This window comes from Rhinoderma darwinii, unplaced genomic scaffold, assembly GCF_050947455.1.
Source record: "Rhinoderma darwinii isolate aRhiDar2 unplaced genomic scaffold, aRhiDar2.hap1 Scaffold_841, whole genome shotgun sequence".
In the NCBI taxonomy this organism is placed as follows: domain Eukaryota; kingdom Metazoa; phylum Chordata; class Amphibia; order Anura; family Rhinodermatidae; genus Rhinoderma; species Rhinoderma darwinii.
The window spans coordinates 27,385-44,614 of NW_027464410.1; the positions used below are offsets into that span (position 1 = coordinate 27,385).

Genomic DNA, 17,230 nt, shown 5'->3' on the forward strand with positions numbered 1-17,230 from the left:
TTAAACCTTAAGGAATTAAAAATACGAGATCTCTTTTGAGGAGAGTTCAACCCCTTCACATTGAAGGAGCAAATACGTAGTCTACCCATGATATTTTACATTAAGAACCAACCTGAATGCAGGTACGTTTGTTAAGTGCCACCACCAGGGAGATAAGACAAAATCAACAATAAAACGAATAATAACAAAACAATAAGGAATGGTATCAAAAGGAAACCTCCGTATCATCCCGGAAATGGGAGGTGCTATCATGATGCAACTAAGTATCCAACAGAACCCCTGCCAGAGGGGGGGGGGGAGAAGAAAGTTGCCATTTTGTACAAAACATCGCACCAATTCTTCATAACTCGTAAGACATAAACCGAATACTGATCCACATATTAATACTAAACTGAATCACCGCATGAATATATTGGAGAGTTGGGAGAAATACATATATATATAGGGGGTATAAGTCATGGCCAACTTTACCCATGATATAACAATCACTTCCAACCCCATAATAGAACAATAATACACCTTCCTCCCCCTTATCACGGTGAATTTGCCACAGTGTATTGGGTTTACATGGGTAAAATATAATGCCCAACACATGCAAACGATCCCAACATTTCTGTGAAGAAATTTAAACTAAATCACTTTAAGACATCATTCAAGTGTCCTCTGCCATACGCGTCTTCTTGCCTCTCGGAGACTTGGGCTTGGGAGTAGGTTGCCACGGTTCTTGCACTGAAGGCATTCCCAATTCCAGCGCCACTGGCATCCAGGACGGAATCTCCATAGGCTCTATCCCCAGCTTTTTCCATGCAGTGTCCAGATCTCCAGGTGTGCGGATAGTAATCTGACTGCCATCTTTCATCGTGGCAAGGCCGAATGGATAAAGCCAACGAACAGGTAGTTTCTTAGCGCGTAGCGCCTCTGTAACCGGCTTCAGAATACGGCGTTTGGCCAATGTGCTCGCAGCCAGGTCTTGGAAGAGTAAGATCTTAGTCCCTTCATACACTACTTCTGGAGCATCTCTTGCAGCTCTTAAAATGGCCGCCGTGTGAACATAGCTCAAAATCCCACAGATGACGTCACGTGGAGGTTCGCCAGCCCCAGGCCTGGGACGAAGGGCTCGATGTACCCTTTCTACTGTGATATCCAAAGCCAGCTCGGGACCTACTAATGAGCGAAAAATAGAATCCACCACAGCAGGTAAGGCATCATGGTCAATTGACTCGGGGATACCCCGAAGGCGGACATTTCTCCGTCTACTACGGTTTTCCTGATCTTCCATGTGAAGATATAGATTATTCAAGTGCGTGTGATGAGCAGACAGCTCCTGATGAACTGAAGCACCAAATTTAACAGTAGAAATGTGAGCTTCCTCCAGCGCCATTACTCTGTGGCCAATGTGATGTATGTCGGTTTTGATGTCTGATAAGTCTTTCATCACAGGCATAAGTGCCTGGAGCAGTGTTTTCTTTAGATAAGCCCTAGATATCGGTACAGAGTCTGCATCCCCCACCGAGTCTGAAGGCGCACATGAGCTATCTGAATCCTCTCCCTGTTCACAGCGGGAAGATGTCGGCGCCATCTTGGATCTGCTCTCTGCAGGCGGCATCTTTTTGCCGAAGTATTTGTCCATGTCGGACGACTGTTTATGGGATCTGGGGGTACCTGCATGTTCCTTAGACTTGTCCCGACCTGTCTTCACCATTTTAGCCGAAAAAAGTGGGCAATATCCTGAGGAATCGGTGGATGTAGTGTGGAGCGCCGGGATTACACGTCCATCACCTTGCTCGGCAAGCTCCGCCCCCCCCGCCACAAGCCATTTTTAATGTTCTGGTGGAGGGAAGGAGGTTGTCACTCAGGATTTGACGGTACATGGCTCCATCCATTCTCCCATTGATGCGGTGAAGTAGTTCTGTGCCCTTAGCAGAGAAACACCCCCAAAACATAATGTTTCCACCTCCATGCTTGACAGTGGGGACGGTGTTCTTTGGGTCATAGGCAGCATTTCTCTTCCTCCAAACACGGCGAGTTGAGTTAATGCCAAAGAGCTCAATTTTAGTCTCATCTGACCACAGCACCTTCTCCCAATCACTCTCAGAATCATCCAGATGTTCATTTGCAAACTTCAGACGGGCCTGTACATGTGCCTTCTTGAGCAGGGGGACCTTGCGGGCACTGCAGGATTTGAATCCATTACAGCGTAATGTGTTACCAATGGTTTGCTTGGTGACTGTGGTCCCAGCTGCCTTGAGATCATTAACAAGTTCCCCCCGTGTAGTTTTCGGCTGAGCTCTCACCTTCCTCAGGATCAAGGATACCCTACGAGGTGAGATTTTGCATGGAGCCCCAGATCGATGTCGATTGACAGTCATTTTGTATGTTTTCCATTTTCTTACTATTGCACCAACAGTTGTCTCCTTCTCACCCAGCGTCTTACTTATGGTTTTGTATCCCATTCCAGCCTTGTGCAGGTCTATGATGTTGTCCCTGACATCCTTAGAAAGCTCTTTGGTCTTGCCCATGTTGTAGAGGTTAGAGTCAGACTGATTAATTGAGTCTGTGGACAGGAGTCTTTTATACGGGTGACCATGTAAGACAGCTGTCATTAATGCAGGCACCAAGTTGATTTGGAGCGTGTAACTGGTCTGGAGGAGGCTGAACTCTTAATGGTTGGTAGGGGATCAAATACTTATTTCTCTGTGCACAATGCAAATAAATATATATAATTTTGACAATGTTTTTTTTTTTTTTTTTTTATAATCTATCTCTCACTGGTAAAATGAACCTAGCCTAAAAATTCTAGACTGTTCATGACTTTGACAGTGGGCAAACTTACCAAATCAGCAAGGGATCAAATACTTATTTCCTCCACTGTAAATGGCATATCAGCGGAAAATCCACTGCACATTTTTCTAGTAAAAATAGTAGATTTGGGTCATACGCACTGCACCCTTTAATAAATGCCTTGAGGGGTGTATTTTAAAAAATGGGGTCACTTCTTGGAAGTTTTTGCTTTACTATTTGACCTCAGAGTCCTGCAATTGGGGGCAAATGCTATGGAAAAATCACTAAAATAGACCTCAAATGCGCATGGTGCTCTTTCACTCCTTTAATCTAACACCAATCCAGCAAAATCTGCGCTCCTACAGACAAATGACGCTCCTTCTCTTCAGAGCCCTGCCGTGTGCCCAAACAGCTGTTTAGGGCCACATATGGGATATTGCTGTACTCAGGAGAAATTGAGTAAAAAATTGTGTGGTGCTTTTTTCTCCAATTACCCCTTGTAAAAATAAAACATTTAGAGCTAAAACAGCATTGTTTTTGGAAAAATTTAATTTGTCATTTTCACTGCCTAATTCTAATAAAATCTATGAAACAGCTGTGGGGTCAAACTATTCACTACCCCCCTAGTGAATTCCTTGAGGGTTTTATTTTCCAAAATGGAGTCACTTCTCAAGAGGTTTTTACGGTACTGGTACCTAAGGAACTCTGCAAATACGACATGCAACCTTTAAACCAAACCAGCAAAATCTGCATGCCAAACGGTGCTCCTGCCATTCTGAGCCCTACCGTGTGTCCAAACAGCAGTGTATGACAACATATGGGGTATTATCGTATTTGAGAGAACTTGATTTACAAATGTTGGTGTTCTTTTTCTCTTTCATTCTTTGTGAAAATGAAAAAAAATCGGAGCTGAAACTACTTTTTGTGTGAAAAATGTTTCAATTTTAATTTCTATGACCTAATTTCAATAAATTCAGCAAAACACCTGTGGTGTTAAAATGCTTACTATGCCCTCAGATTAATTCCTTGGGAGTGTAGTCCCGAAATGGCGTCTTTTTGGGGATGTTTCCTATGTTTTGGCACCACAAGACCTCTTCAAACATGACATGGTGCCTAAAATATATTCTAATAAAAAGGAGGCCCCAAAATCTAGTAGGTGTTCCTTTGCTTCTGAGGCCTGTGCTTCAGTCCACCAGGGCCACATGTGGGACATTTTTAAAAGCTGCAGAATCTGAACAATAAATATTGAGCTGAGTTTCTCTGTTAAAACCTTCTGTGTTACAGAAATAAAATGGATTATAATGGAATTTCTTAAAAAAAAAAAAATACATGCTCCAAAATGTTAACTAGTAACTATTTTGTGTTGTATTACTATCTGTCTTACAAGCAGATACACTCAAATTTAGAAAAATCAAAAATTTTCAAAAATGTCTCTAAATGTAGGTGTTTTTCACAAATAAACACTAAAGGTATTGACCAAATTTTACTATTAACATAAAGTACAATGTGTCACGAGAAAAAATTCTCAGAATCGCTTGGATAAAAGAATAGCATTCCAAAGTTATTACCAGGTAAAGTGACACAGGTCAGATTTGAAAAATGGTGTCTGAGCCTTAAGGCCCAAACTAGGCTGCATCATTAATGGGTTAAAGTGGTTTTACATCTCATAAAGTGGGGGGAATACAATTAGGATATGTTATCACTTTCTGATTGTGGAGTTCTGACTGCCATGACTACTTGATGTTTAGTAAAGCCAATCCCTGTCTTTACAGTTTACCAAATGGGCCATCAATTGTCTGAGAAATGACCCAGATGAAGAGACTATGAAGGAATTCTTCAGTTCTCTTGACTATAAATGCAGCAGAGATTGTGGTATCCATAAAAATATAATGCAGCCATTTTTAATGAATACATATGGTTGTTGGCCTTCTACCCTCTCTGGTAGGCCTATGATGGTACATGAGGTAATGGCTGCCCACAGCTGTTCTGATGCCTATTACAAGCTGGTAGGGGAATTGTGAAGCAGTATGTATTCAGGATTATAAGGAGTAAGAGGGCTGAGCACAGGAGATGCAGCATGTAGCGTGTTCTTACTGGTGCAGAGTCACATCCTCTAATGGGGGTCTTTAGGGTTTATTAAAATTCAAAACTAAAATTATATATTTTAAGATAATATAAATGATTTCCCCCATGTCACACAGACAGAAATGATCATTTATCACCTATAAAGAATTCATCAGAGAACGTTCCCATTAAAAACGTCAATTTTATTATTTTCAATAAAAAAATACTCTATACAGTAAAGCAATTGATGAAAACACCCGGAAAAATTACAGATCACACTAAACTTTTCTAGAGGTACAAATCATACAGTATCATCAAATTCATATTCCCAATGGTAAAGCCATACTGATATATGTAAATTATGGGTGTGGTCATAAAAGCAGCTCAAACCGGTTATAGCTATTGTGATGTCACAGAGCTTGGGTATAAACAATGATGTTGGTCACAGAGCTGTCACTATCAGTTGGATGTGACCGGTAAGTAATCTATCAATGCTACATCTGTACTTCACGCTAATTAATTTGTTTTATTAGGAACATTGAATTATTCCATCTCTAGAAGATATTGTGTGACAGTGGTAGTAATATGGTATTAGTATTAGTGTGCAATTAAATTGCTCAAGTATCTTAGATTTGCAGGGTAAGTGGCCAAAATTTGAGCTCCCTTATTATCATTATGTTTACCACTTGTAAAAGAGAAATTTCAATATGCTCATATTAGAGGACTGTATATTAGGGGACTATAATTCCTTATATTATTTAGGTTCACCAGAAATAATTACAATTTAATTCAATTCTGAATTTTGATCAATTGATATAAAAATTATTAGTGGGGAATTGGTACTGGTCTGGGGCTATTTATCATGGTTTGGGCTAGGCCCTTTATTTCCAGTGAATGGTAATGTAAAGACTATTTAGACCATTGCATGCTTCCGACTTTGTGAGACTAGTTTGGTAAAGACCCTTCCCTGTTTCTGTATGATGTTGCCCCTTTGCACAAAGCAAGGTCCATAAAGACATGGAGTGATAAGTTTGGTGTGGAGGAACTTGACACTCTGCACAGAGCCCTGACCCCAACATCAGAGCCTGAACTCACAAATGCTCTTTTAATTAAATGGGCAAAAATTCCAACAAACACGCTACAAAATCTTGTGGAAAGCCTTGTCAGAAGAAGTTATAGCCACAAAAGGGGGCCCAACTTCATATTAACATCCATGGCTTTGTAATGGGAAGTACCACAAGCTTATAATGGTGTAAAGGGTCAGCTGTCCACATCTTTTGGCCACATAGTGTATTTTGGGCTTATGTATTGTGATGTCACTACTATTAAAAATAATGATAAATCCATATTGAAATATGCAAATTATGGGTGAGGTCATAAAAGCAGCTCACCCCGGGTATAGCTATTGTGATGTCACAGAGCGTGGGTGTATACTATGATGCTGGCCACAGAGCTGTCACTCATCAGTTGGATGTGACCGGTAAGTACTCTATCAGCACTACGTCTCTAGATGAGTCTCATCTATCAGTTTCTTTATGAATATTTTATTCTTAGGTACAATTCTGCTGTGTCTGCCATTTAAAGTTTAGTTTATATTTGGAATAGTTATACTAATATACTAAGAAGTTGCTAAATGGCAATATGGCGGCCTGTGACTTCTGCTCCAGAGACAGAATGCAGCTTGCAGACAAAAATTGCCATCTGTATTCTGCTGGTAAATTGATAAAGCAACCTCAAAGAAAAGGAATGTGAATGTCCTGCAGCCCTGAGAACTTATTATTGGAACCCTTCAGTTTATAACAGGAGTAATTCACGTAATAAATATTTACTAGGGAATTACTAATTATGTATTTGAGGTTTTCTATTTGTGTAAAATACACAATTATTATTATTATTATTATTAATAATAATAATAATAATAATTACTAATATAAAAATGTTAGGGAAGTGATTTCTTAAGAACAGCCCTGACCCCCTAATCCTGTATCCTCAAAAGCAATTGTCATTTTTCATTAATATATATATATATATATATATATATATATATATATATATAAAATGTAATAATGTCTATAACAAACTACAGAGGTTCTAAATTATAGTTAGTATCTCATATAAAAATGACATAAACCCCGGAAATGTCATACCGTATGGTCAATTCAACAACCAATACATTGTTCCAAAATCCAAACCCCAAGCAATGTCATTCACAGGGGGTCCGAGCCCCAAGACCCCAAGCAATGTGATCTTCAAACACTTCTGATTGTCTAGATCCTGTACTTGGAATACCCCTTTTATAACTAATTTCTCCAGCTGGTTTTCTTTAAGTTTTCCCTAACTACTTCTTTTTCTGGTCATTCTAGATCTTGCTGTTGGATTGACACTGTTGGATTACTGTGTTGCTTTTACGGTCAGCGATTTGTCCTATTTTCAGAGAACTAGAGGCGATTAGTTAAATTCAATCTTTACTGTCGCCTGGTTTTCTACCACGGACATTGGTGCAGTTTTGCACCCGGGTTATTAACCAACCATGCCCTTTTGGAAAAAATCAAAAAAATATCATGTGTCTCAGATTCCTGATAATGGAAATCTAATGAAAGAGATACCAACTATGGAGGAACCTAACATCTCACTCCAGAAGTTTTCCAACATCAAAGATATGCCAGCCGAAAAATGCAGCGATCCAAGTCACAGCAAACCTTGTGACATTGGCTCAAAGAACGCCAAGAAGAGCGCAATCAGGAGCTTGGGCAGCAGCGCTGTGATTGGCGCTAAAGAACTGGATCGCTGTTTCCCAAATAGACGGCTGAGATTATACGTTGCCACCTGGAATATGGAGGGAAAGGTGAGAAGTAACATACAATATCTATTGTGAACCATGAGTGTATCTGATCTAAGGCTATGTTCACACGGAGTATTTTGCCAAGTTTTTTTACGTGGAAACCGCGTTGCAAAACTCGGCAAAAACGGCCCGAAAATGCCTCCCATTGATTTCAATGGGAGGCGTCGGCGTCTTTTTTCCGCGAGCAGTAAAACTGCCTCGCGGTAAAAAGAAGCGACATGCCCTTTCTTCGGGCGCTTCCGCCTCTGACCTCCCATTGACTTCAATGGGAGGCAGAGAAAGCGTAATTCGCGGTGTTTTATGCCCGCGGCGCTCAATGGCCGCAGGCGAAAAACGCAGCGAAAAACTCTTCCAAACGGAATTTTGAGGCAGATATTCCTCCTGCAAAATACTCTGTGTGAACATAGCCTAAAGTTGGATAAATTTGCAGTTGGATATGAGATAGACATATTATATACTACCCTAGGCCCAAATTTTCTAAACATTTGGGCCAATCAATGTTGCTGCACACACTGCAAACTGTCACACTAATAATCTATGTCTTTGGAATGGCAATGCCTCTGATCCTAAGACTGCAGCACTGGCCATAGTCTATAAAGACTAAAATCCAATTCGATCAGATATAATTTTTTGTAGGTGATATAGAAGATGTCAGTTTGGTTGGTGCTCTGTGTATACATTATTAATATCTTCATATTTTGAGCAGGAGTTCCCACAAAATCTAGAGGATCTGCTGTTGCCATCAGATGACTCCAAAGACATTTACGTAATTGGCGTTCAGGAAGGATGTCCAAACAGGTAAGTCTTCTCAGGTTGTCTTACAACAGTCTATGTCTGCAGATGGACTACAGGTCGGCTGATTGAAATTCTCTCTTGATAAATTTTCCTATTTAACCCCAGAGGTTATAATATTGATTATTTAATAAATGAGTTCAATATTTTAATCTGGTGTAATTTATTAATATGTAAACTTGAAATTGTGTCTTCTTGTAGACGGGAATGGGAAATAAAATTACAAGAGACTCTTGGTCCACACTACGTGCTATACCATTCATCCGGGCTCGGAGTCCTGTATCTCACCATCTTTATTCGACGGGAACTGATCTGGTTCTGCTCAGGTAAGATTCACTTTCTTACATTTACATAATAAGTCCTAATTGAAGTCATTAGTTTGAACTTATTATTTAGTCATTAGAACTAGATGTCTGCAATCTCGACTCTCAGATTCTTCACTGTGGAGTATTGGAGATCTGATAGTTTACTCCACAGTTACAAAGTGTGAAATGGTGTTGTAGTAATATTTCCAGCGTTTAATAGGAAACTATCTCTGTTTCATTGTTGCATGTTATACTATTAACCACTAACCCTTCTTCTTGTGTTTCATTTCTTATACAGAGGTAGAGCACACCCATGTAACAACCAGGCTATTCCACCATGTCAAAACTAAAGGAGCCTTGGGTGTTGCCTTCACCGTCTTTGGGACATCATTCCTGTTTATTAATTCCCATATGAGATGTAAGTATGTCTGTTTTTAATATATGACTATGTACAGTGTTATTGTATATAAAAGTGCTGCTGTTTAATAATAATAAGTTGGAATATATGAGATGACATGAAAAGATCTGTACTATTGATGTTTTGGTGTAAAATTAAAAGTTCTTCCTCATTTGGTCAAACTTCTTCTAATCCATCAAACTTATTCTATATAATGAGAGAATAATACTGGAAGGATAAACGGCCTAATGTCCTCTACAGAATGCTATAGAAATACATTATCCTCTGTCATGAAAATGATTGTGTCTTAGATTTACAGTAATAGAAATATCAGTGTGTCTGGTGTACAGAGTGCGGACCCAGATCATGGAACTCCACCAGTCTCATCTTCTAAAATGTCAATAGAAATCCAATTAATATAAATACTATTTGTAAAAAATTGATTGTTGAGGGAACATTCAGACTACACAGCCCAAGAAATAGATACGATACCTAGATAATATAGGATAAAGAAACCTATTGTCAAAGAAAACTTAAATATGGTGGTTGTCCTAAATTCCAAGAGGTCATATTTACTGATATGTATATTTTTGCTGGCAGTTGGGGCAGTCTACAAGAGGATCCAGGACTATAAAACTATCACCGAGGGTCTCCGTCTGCCTCAAATTATTCCGGAAAGAATAAACTCCAATGCCTGTGAGTATTACTTATGTGGTTGAACCTATCGATTCCTTTATCTCTCTATTTATCTCCATTGACTCTAATGCAGTCACGTCGTCTAACTGTGTCCTGTGTTTATCTCATTCTACAGTGGACGTCACCAGCCGCTTTGATCGAGTTTTTTGGTTTGGGGACCTCAATTTTCAACTGAAAGAGGACAGAAAAAACGTGGAATCTCTTCTGAAGAACATTAAAGGAAGAGATATGTCCAGTCTCCTCAAACACGACCATCTGAATGAAGCCAAGAACAACGGTACATTTACTAGTAGACAGATCTCTATCACTCCTCAGCCTGTATTATTACCACATACACCTCGACAGATCAATACAAATCACTGTCATGATGGTTCATATGTTCTCCACATTCTTATATAGCCCTACATCTCTTGCACATGTTTTTAATACTGACATGTTTTTTTTTCTTTTAATTTAAGGGTCCATATTTGTAGGGTTTAAGGAGCACACCATAGAATTCCTTCCTACATATAAGTTCGACATTGGCACAGACACCTACGATACATCAGAAAAGCAGAGAGTCCCATCATATACGGTAAGGGTATGTTCACACGGCCAAATTTCAGACGTATACGAGGCGTATTATGCCTCGTTTTACGTCTGAAAATAGGGCTGCAATACGTCGGCAAACATCTGCCCATTCATTTGAATGGGTTTGCCGACGTACTGTGCAGACGACCTGTTATTTACGAGTCGTCGTTTGACAGCTGTCAAACGACGACCCGTAAATTTACTGCCTCGGCAAAGAAGTGCAGGGCACTTCTTTGCCACGTAATTTGAGCCGTTCTTCATTGAAATCAATGAAGCACGGCTCAAGGTTTACGAGCGTCTCAGACGCCTCGTAAATTACGAGGAGGAGCTTTTACGTGTGAAACGAGGCAGCTGTTAACAGTCTGTCTTTTCACACGTAACTGCCTCTCAGCGTGTGAACATACCCTTAGATATCTTATTTCCAGGTCTACAGAGCTAAAGAAAGAATACATTTCATGATTAGATTTTCATATAATAAATCCCCTCGCGCAAGGTAATGAATTGTTATTATAGATGAAGGAAAAATTCTTAAGAACAAAGCATCCAGTCCATTTTACTTGTAGTGAGTTTGTCATCGTCTCCCAGTGTAATATGTCTTCGCCTAGCATGGCTCAAAGATACTTATTTCATTAAATCTGAGTGACCAAGTCAAACCTTAAATGCAAGAAAGTCTCAAAATTTATATTACTTAAATAAAATAGGCCGAAATGTTCAGTCTATGATGCTATGAGGTTTATAAATAAATTATAATATGATTGCACTGATGATATTTGTTATTTTTATGACCTCTACAGGACAGGGTGTTGTTTAAAAGCCAATACGAGGAAGATGTGCGAGTCCTGAAATACGACTCTTGCCCTGTTTTGAAGACCTCAGACCACCGACCCGTTTTTGGTATCTTTGAAGTAAAGCTCAGACCTGGTTCAGATAAGTAAGTCATGATTTCCTCCATGTTGTTGGTATGATTCTTTCAGTAGCCGCCATTACTACATGGGCCTTATAGCCAGAGCTCACACTTTGGGGTAGGTGGCTGTATACCTGGGTGACAGTACTGGAGTAATCTAGAATGTGAAACAAAACAATTATTGTGTGGTTACCTGCTAACATTATCATATGTCTTACATCAATATATTTCTCATTCCAGCATCCCATTGGCTGGTGGACGCTTTGACCGCAAGATCTATTTGAAGGGCATTAGGAGGTTAGGACAAAAAAAGTAGCTGCGTCTGTTCATGTCCTTACAGCACATAAGGTGAGAGCATTGTACTTGTCTATTATGTTTGATGTGAGAATGTTCTTCCATCTCTTAAGTCTTCCTCTGTATCAGTAATTGATTTTATCAACCAACATAAAGAAATTGTAAATAAGTCATTCTATCTTCTAGTTCAATTTTCTTGTATTCAGATATTTATTTAATTTCTAAATGAAGGTTATGGGTTTTAGAAGAAAACTGTAAGCGTGTATGTAGTATAATAGATTGGTGGGAATTCATTAAGACTGACGTTTCATACACCGGTCTTAATATAAAAAAACATGGAGTAAAATGTGCCTAATTTATTAAAAGGCCCACACCTTAATAACTAATAATCCATGTTATTATGATAAATGTGTCGGCCGCTGGGGACTCTGCTGCTTCAGCTACTCTCTGTCCACTTTTTTAGAAAAGTGCCGTAAGCGGCAGAAACTACATGATAGATACAAGGAACATTGTTATTGATGTAAGACATTACTTGGCATCTTGCAGGACTCCTAAGGAACATTTACCATCTCAGGTGCATAAAACAATGATTCCACCTTTGTGAACATCAGAAAGTTCCTGTAACATCCTGAACAGCGCAGCTTTAGATCCAACCCATCGCTTGGATCAATCATCTTCAAGGTTTGTAGTGTAACCCCTAGGATCAAATAGGAAAATCCACAATAAAACCTCTTCTAGATTTTGTGACTGCCAAGAAACACACATTAGTTGAGCATTAATAGCAAATATTTCTCTTGCAGCATAAACATCAATTCCGCAGTATATCTGGTGAGAACTGCGCTCCCTGTGACCGGAGGAGCCGCCATCATTGCTGATAGAAAGGTAAGTTCCTCTAGATATGTCCCCTCTATATTTGGTAAGCAGCCTGAATGATGAATATTTAATAGGATTGTGTGCTTCTCCCCCCAGAAAAAGTCAGCAGATACAAACAGACCATCAACATCAATGCCAATAACAACCGAGGGCAGAACCCGCCATCTTACAAGTATTCCAATGGCGAGACTTAAAATTTTCTACATCTGTCACAGAAGAGACATCAGTGTGGTTACCGGTGCATCAATGTTACCCAGAAGACCAGGCCCAGAACAGGAGAACATGTCATCTCTTCCTGTGTCTCTGGAATACAGATTTCCCACCACTTACTGATACTACAGTATATACTGTGACATCTTCCATTGTTTTTGCTGAATCTTGTATAACATCATCTTTACCATTATATATTTTGATCCACAAAAACCTTAAATAAATCTTTAACATCAATTCATAAGTGTGACTGGTATTTATTAGTGTGCTCAGTGCCCGGCTACAACTTACCACAGTGTATACAATTCACTTATCCGACCCTTCACAGTGCTACATGTGTGACATCGCGTTTAATCCAGTGGTAGGTGACAGGACATTGTATCATATGTACACAATACAGAGAGTATGGAACGTGCCGCCATATGTACTGGATTAGATCCTGTGTTGGACAAAAAGTGACAGGAGATGTAAAATATTGATATATTTGATAGTTGTTTAAATTTCAGTTCCATAAAATGTAATGTTGGGCTCTCTTTACAAGCGGAGATAATCACATTAAGCAGGGAAGCCGCTAGGGTGACACAATCCCCACAGATCTCAGATTGGACAAACGGGCAGGATGAGAGCTGCCAGTTAAGATTGCCAGTTAGGGCAGAAGTTACAAAGTGACTGATCAACCAAAAATACTTTGTATTGCTAGCCTGAATGGCGTATCGCTAGCTCAGCATTTCATATGAGAACAAAGACCCTCTGCAGCACAAGTTTAAGTTGAGACTGAACCATAGCAAACACATTGTCCCATTCTCACAAGTTAAATCAGAAACCGCCAAGTATAGAGCCTATTTATTAGTGAAACCGTCAAGCTTATGTACTAAATATTATAACCGTGAAGACTGTGCCTCTGTTGGAGTAAAGTTCTGTTCAGCATCTTATACCTGTGTCGTCTGAAGTTCTTGCTGTGCAATTTCCTCTGCGGGGCAGTAACCCTCCTAAACCCCCTCCCACCTGTTACATTTGTCCATACTAAAGTCCATTACTCCATTGAAGTCACCAATTAGTAGCAGTGGATAATCTGCAAGGGCTTTTTATCAATAAACTCCTGTACCACACCCAAAACAGAAGGATTAAAGGGTGGTGGTAAATAAATTGAGACAATGATACATTGAAGATTTTGTATTGTACAGTCCAGGAGCACAAACTTTCCTTCTTTTTCTTCCCAATATGTATGGCAGGTTAATTTGCAGTTAGGGTATGTTCACACGCAAACTCAAAAACGTCTGAAAATACGGAGCTGTTTTCAAGGGAAAACAGCTCCTGATTTTCAAACGTGTTTTAAGCCACTTGCGATTTTCGCTGCGTTTTTCACTGCGTTTTTTACGGCCGTATTTGGAGCTGTTTTCAATAGAGTCTATGTAAATGGCTCCAAAAACGTCCCAAGAAGTGACCTGCACTTCTTTTTCGCTGCCGTTTTTAAAAAAAAAACGGCCCGTCGGAACAGAACGCCGTTTTTCCTATTGAAATAAATGGGCAGATGTTTGAAGAAGAGGACTTACTCCTAAAGCGAAGCAGGAATGAGTTAATGCTCCGTCCAGCAAACAAAAGAAGCTGGTTTGCCACCCATGCCGCATTGCGCCATTATTTGTGTAATGTTTGAAAGAGATTGTGCCTCTTTTTTGTAGAGTAGTGTTTACATCCCCTTGTGGATGTTTATACACCACTGATCAGTAAAGAATTTGTTGTTTGCATTACTTGGGTCTACTGTATTTTATTGCTTGAGACTAACCCTGCGGTCCTTGCCGGTACTTGGCTTTACATAGGGATACATTCTATAGACAAGGTGAATGCTAACACTCAATTGCTATTTAGGCTAGGACTTCACAGAGACTGATTGATTTTAATTGATCTTATTTTTAAATTCTATTACTTATTTAAGGGTTGCATGCAACTCAATGTATAGCTTTGTACTGCGGCTGTTGATTTGTAAGTAAAATCAATTAGTTGCATGCCAATACATTTCCATGATGGCCTTATTTTCACATCTCCAGGAAAAATAACAGAAGACCATCACAACACAGAGTTCTGAGTAAAGATGCTCCATATCAGGAGAGCTGACAGGTCCGCCTTAAAAAGGGTAAATCACAGGTGATGTCTTTTCTGATTGTAGACTTTCTCTTTCCATTTTATCTCCACCCAGCCAGAACCTCTATGATGACTTCTCCTGACATAACATTACAGAGTTTGCTGCTGAGATATCTTTAGTTCTTCACTTCTGCAGCCATCTTCAGCTTCTAGAGCAACGTAAAGAATTCAGACCACAAAATAGACCCCTTAATTCATGCAGACCCCAGACCAGACCACCAAATAAATTTAGACACCAGCCTAAACCCCTATATAAATTCAGACCCTAGACCAGACCCCAGAACAGACCCAATTAACTGCAGACCCCAGGCAAGACTCCAAAATGTAAACCCCAAAACAGAGTAAATAAAATGAATGCAGACCCTAGACCAGACATCTAAATAATGTCAGACCTCAGACCAGACCCCTCAATTAATTGCAGACCACAGACCAGACCGCTAAATTCAGACCCCAAACCAGAGTAAAGAAAATGGATTTAGATACCTGACCAAGACCTCTAAATAAATTCAAATCCCAGAACAGACCCTTAAATTCATGCAGATCCCAGATAAATGAGTTGGTCGATTGCAAGCAGCTTGTAATGAGGGCGAGCCGTATAACCTCCATTTCCAGCTTATAAACTGATTATGTTATTAAATTGGTTGCCTGTTTCTTTATATTAACTGTTTAGGTGCTCACTGTTAATGTATATTTGTGTATCTGTTGTGTTTCACTGTATAGAAGGTTTTGTCTTACAGGTTGGCAGGAGGACAGGCCGCAGTTCCCAGTGGCACTGTCTTATGTGCGGTGCTGTCACTGTACATAGCAATGAGAGGCTGCTGGACAGTGACAGGGGAGGTACAGGGGGTTTGGAAAGAAAGAGCCTGGTGCTGGCTGGGATCAGAGTGTAATGGCAGTGATGCGCTGCGCCACCATGAAGTCAGGTGAGACGGTGAGAGTCAATAACAAAGCAGAAAATAAGCTAACAAAATGACCTCTTATGGTCTGTAGGCTGATAGAGAAGGCCTATCCTACGTAGGGGTAGGCCTATAAGTGTAGGCTGTCACTGAAACATGCGTGGCTGAAGAGTACCGTCAGCCTAGAGTGGTTCGCTCTGAGGAGTCTACTGGGGCTGTGAGAATAGTCAGCCTGGCATGGGAACCAGTGGTCAGTAGAGCAGTACTGTGCTCAAACCCAGGAGAGGCTGTAACTAGGTCCTGATTAGGATAAAGAACGTTCCATGTATTAGATGGCCGCTTAGATAGCTGCAGTGATGAATGATTGCCCTGCAGGCCTGAGATGTGGCCTAGTAGTACACTCCTGAATTGTACTGGACTGGGTGCAGTAGTCACTACGACGAGTGGTGTGGTAGGAGCCCTTCAGCGTCAGGACCCTAGTAAGAGTGCATAGGAGCAGATATTTAATATAGTAAAAAGTATTAAAACGTATAAAACCCACTGTGTCAGTTGTATCGGGGCAGCCCCCTTCATCAGGAATACTATGTTTCACAGCATTGAAACAATTTAAATATCTCTATATTATATAAACAAACCTTTCTACGTTTTCTCACGCAATACCGGAAGTGACGTTCCGAACTCTAAGGCCCTGTTCACACAGAGTTTTTTTGCAGGCAGAAAAATTTTGAGGCAGACTTTGACCTGCCTGCGATTTGCGCAGCATTTACCATTGTGTTTTTCGCCCGTGGCCACTGCGCGCCGCGTGCAAAAAACACTGTGAAAAACACTTTCTCTGCCTCTCATTGATTTCAATGGGAGGTCAGAGGCGGAACAGCGAGCCGCTAAAAGCTGCTGCAGAAAAGAAACGCCTCCGCATTCCATTGAAATTAATAGAAGACAGTTTCGGCCGTTTTTTGGTGCTGATTCCAATGCGGTTACCGTGTCAAAATCTGCGTAAAAAAACTCCGTGTGATCTGGGCCTAAATCTCTTTATACTTCCTACAATGGACATATCTCTCTATGGCAGATGTTTCGGAAGAGGTTCTTTCTCGCTCTTTTACCCTTTCTATTCCTCTAATACTTCATCCCAATTACATTATTTAATACAGGGAATTTCTTATATTTCTTTTTCCATGCAAAAATACATATATTAATAAAATAGGATAAAAACAACCAATATGAATCTATGGGGAATAGTAAAGACTCATTTACTTTACTCGTTCTCAAACTCTAATATTATTCCCAAACCCTATTCCTTTCTTTAGTATTTCTTATTTTTTTGGATAGGATGGTGCGACTATATCATTTATTATCCTTGGTCTTTTTACGATCATTTGTGGGGCCCTTCTTACTTCATCTTTCAAAAACAGATCACTTAATAGTATTTCCCAATTTCTCTTTAGGATTCTTTTAATTTCTTCAATATTA

At 39.9% G+C, this 17,230-nt stretch overlaps 1 protein-coding gene across 1 annotated transcript; it reads left to right on the forward strand.

Moving 5' to 3' along the window:
• Window positions 1-7,243: 7,243 nt before the first annotated feature.
• On the forward strand, window positions 7,244-12,527 carry LOC142731609 (phosphatidylinositol polyphosphate 5-phosphatase type IV-like). The gene is made up of 11 exons (XM_075849454.1): window positions 7,244-7,690; window positions 8,394-8,485; window positions 8,681-8,805; window positions 9,083-9,202; window positions 9,782-9,877; window positions 9,993-10,154; window positions 10,336-10,451; window positions 11,242-11,378; window positions 11,592-11,699; window positions 12,192-12,326; window positions 12,446-12,527. Exons 1-9 carry the CDS (start codon window positions 7,376-7,378, stop codon window positions 11,665-11,667), a joined length of 1,239 nt encoding a protein of 412 aa, XP_075705569.1. The 5' UTR covers window positions 7,244-7,375; the 3' UTR covers window positions 11,668-11,699; window positions 12,192-12,326; window positions 12,446-12,527.
• Window positions 12,528-17,230: the final 4,703 nt, after the last annotated feature.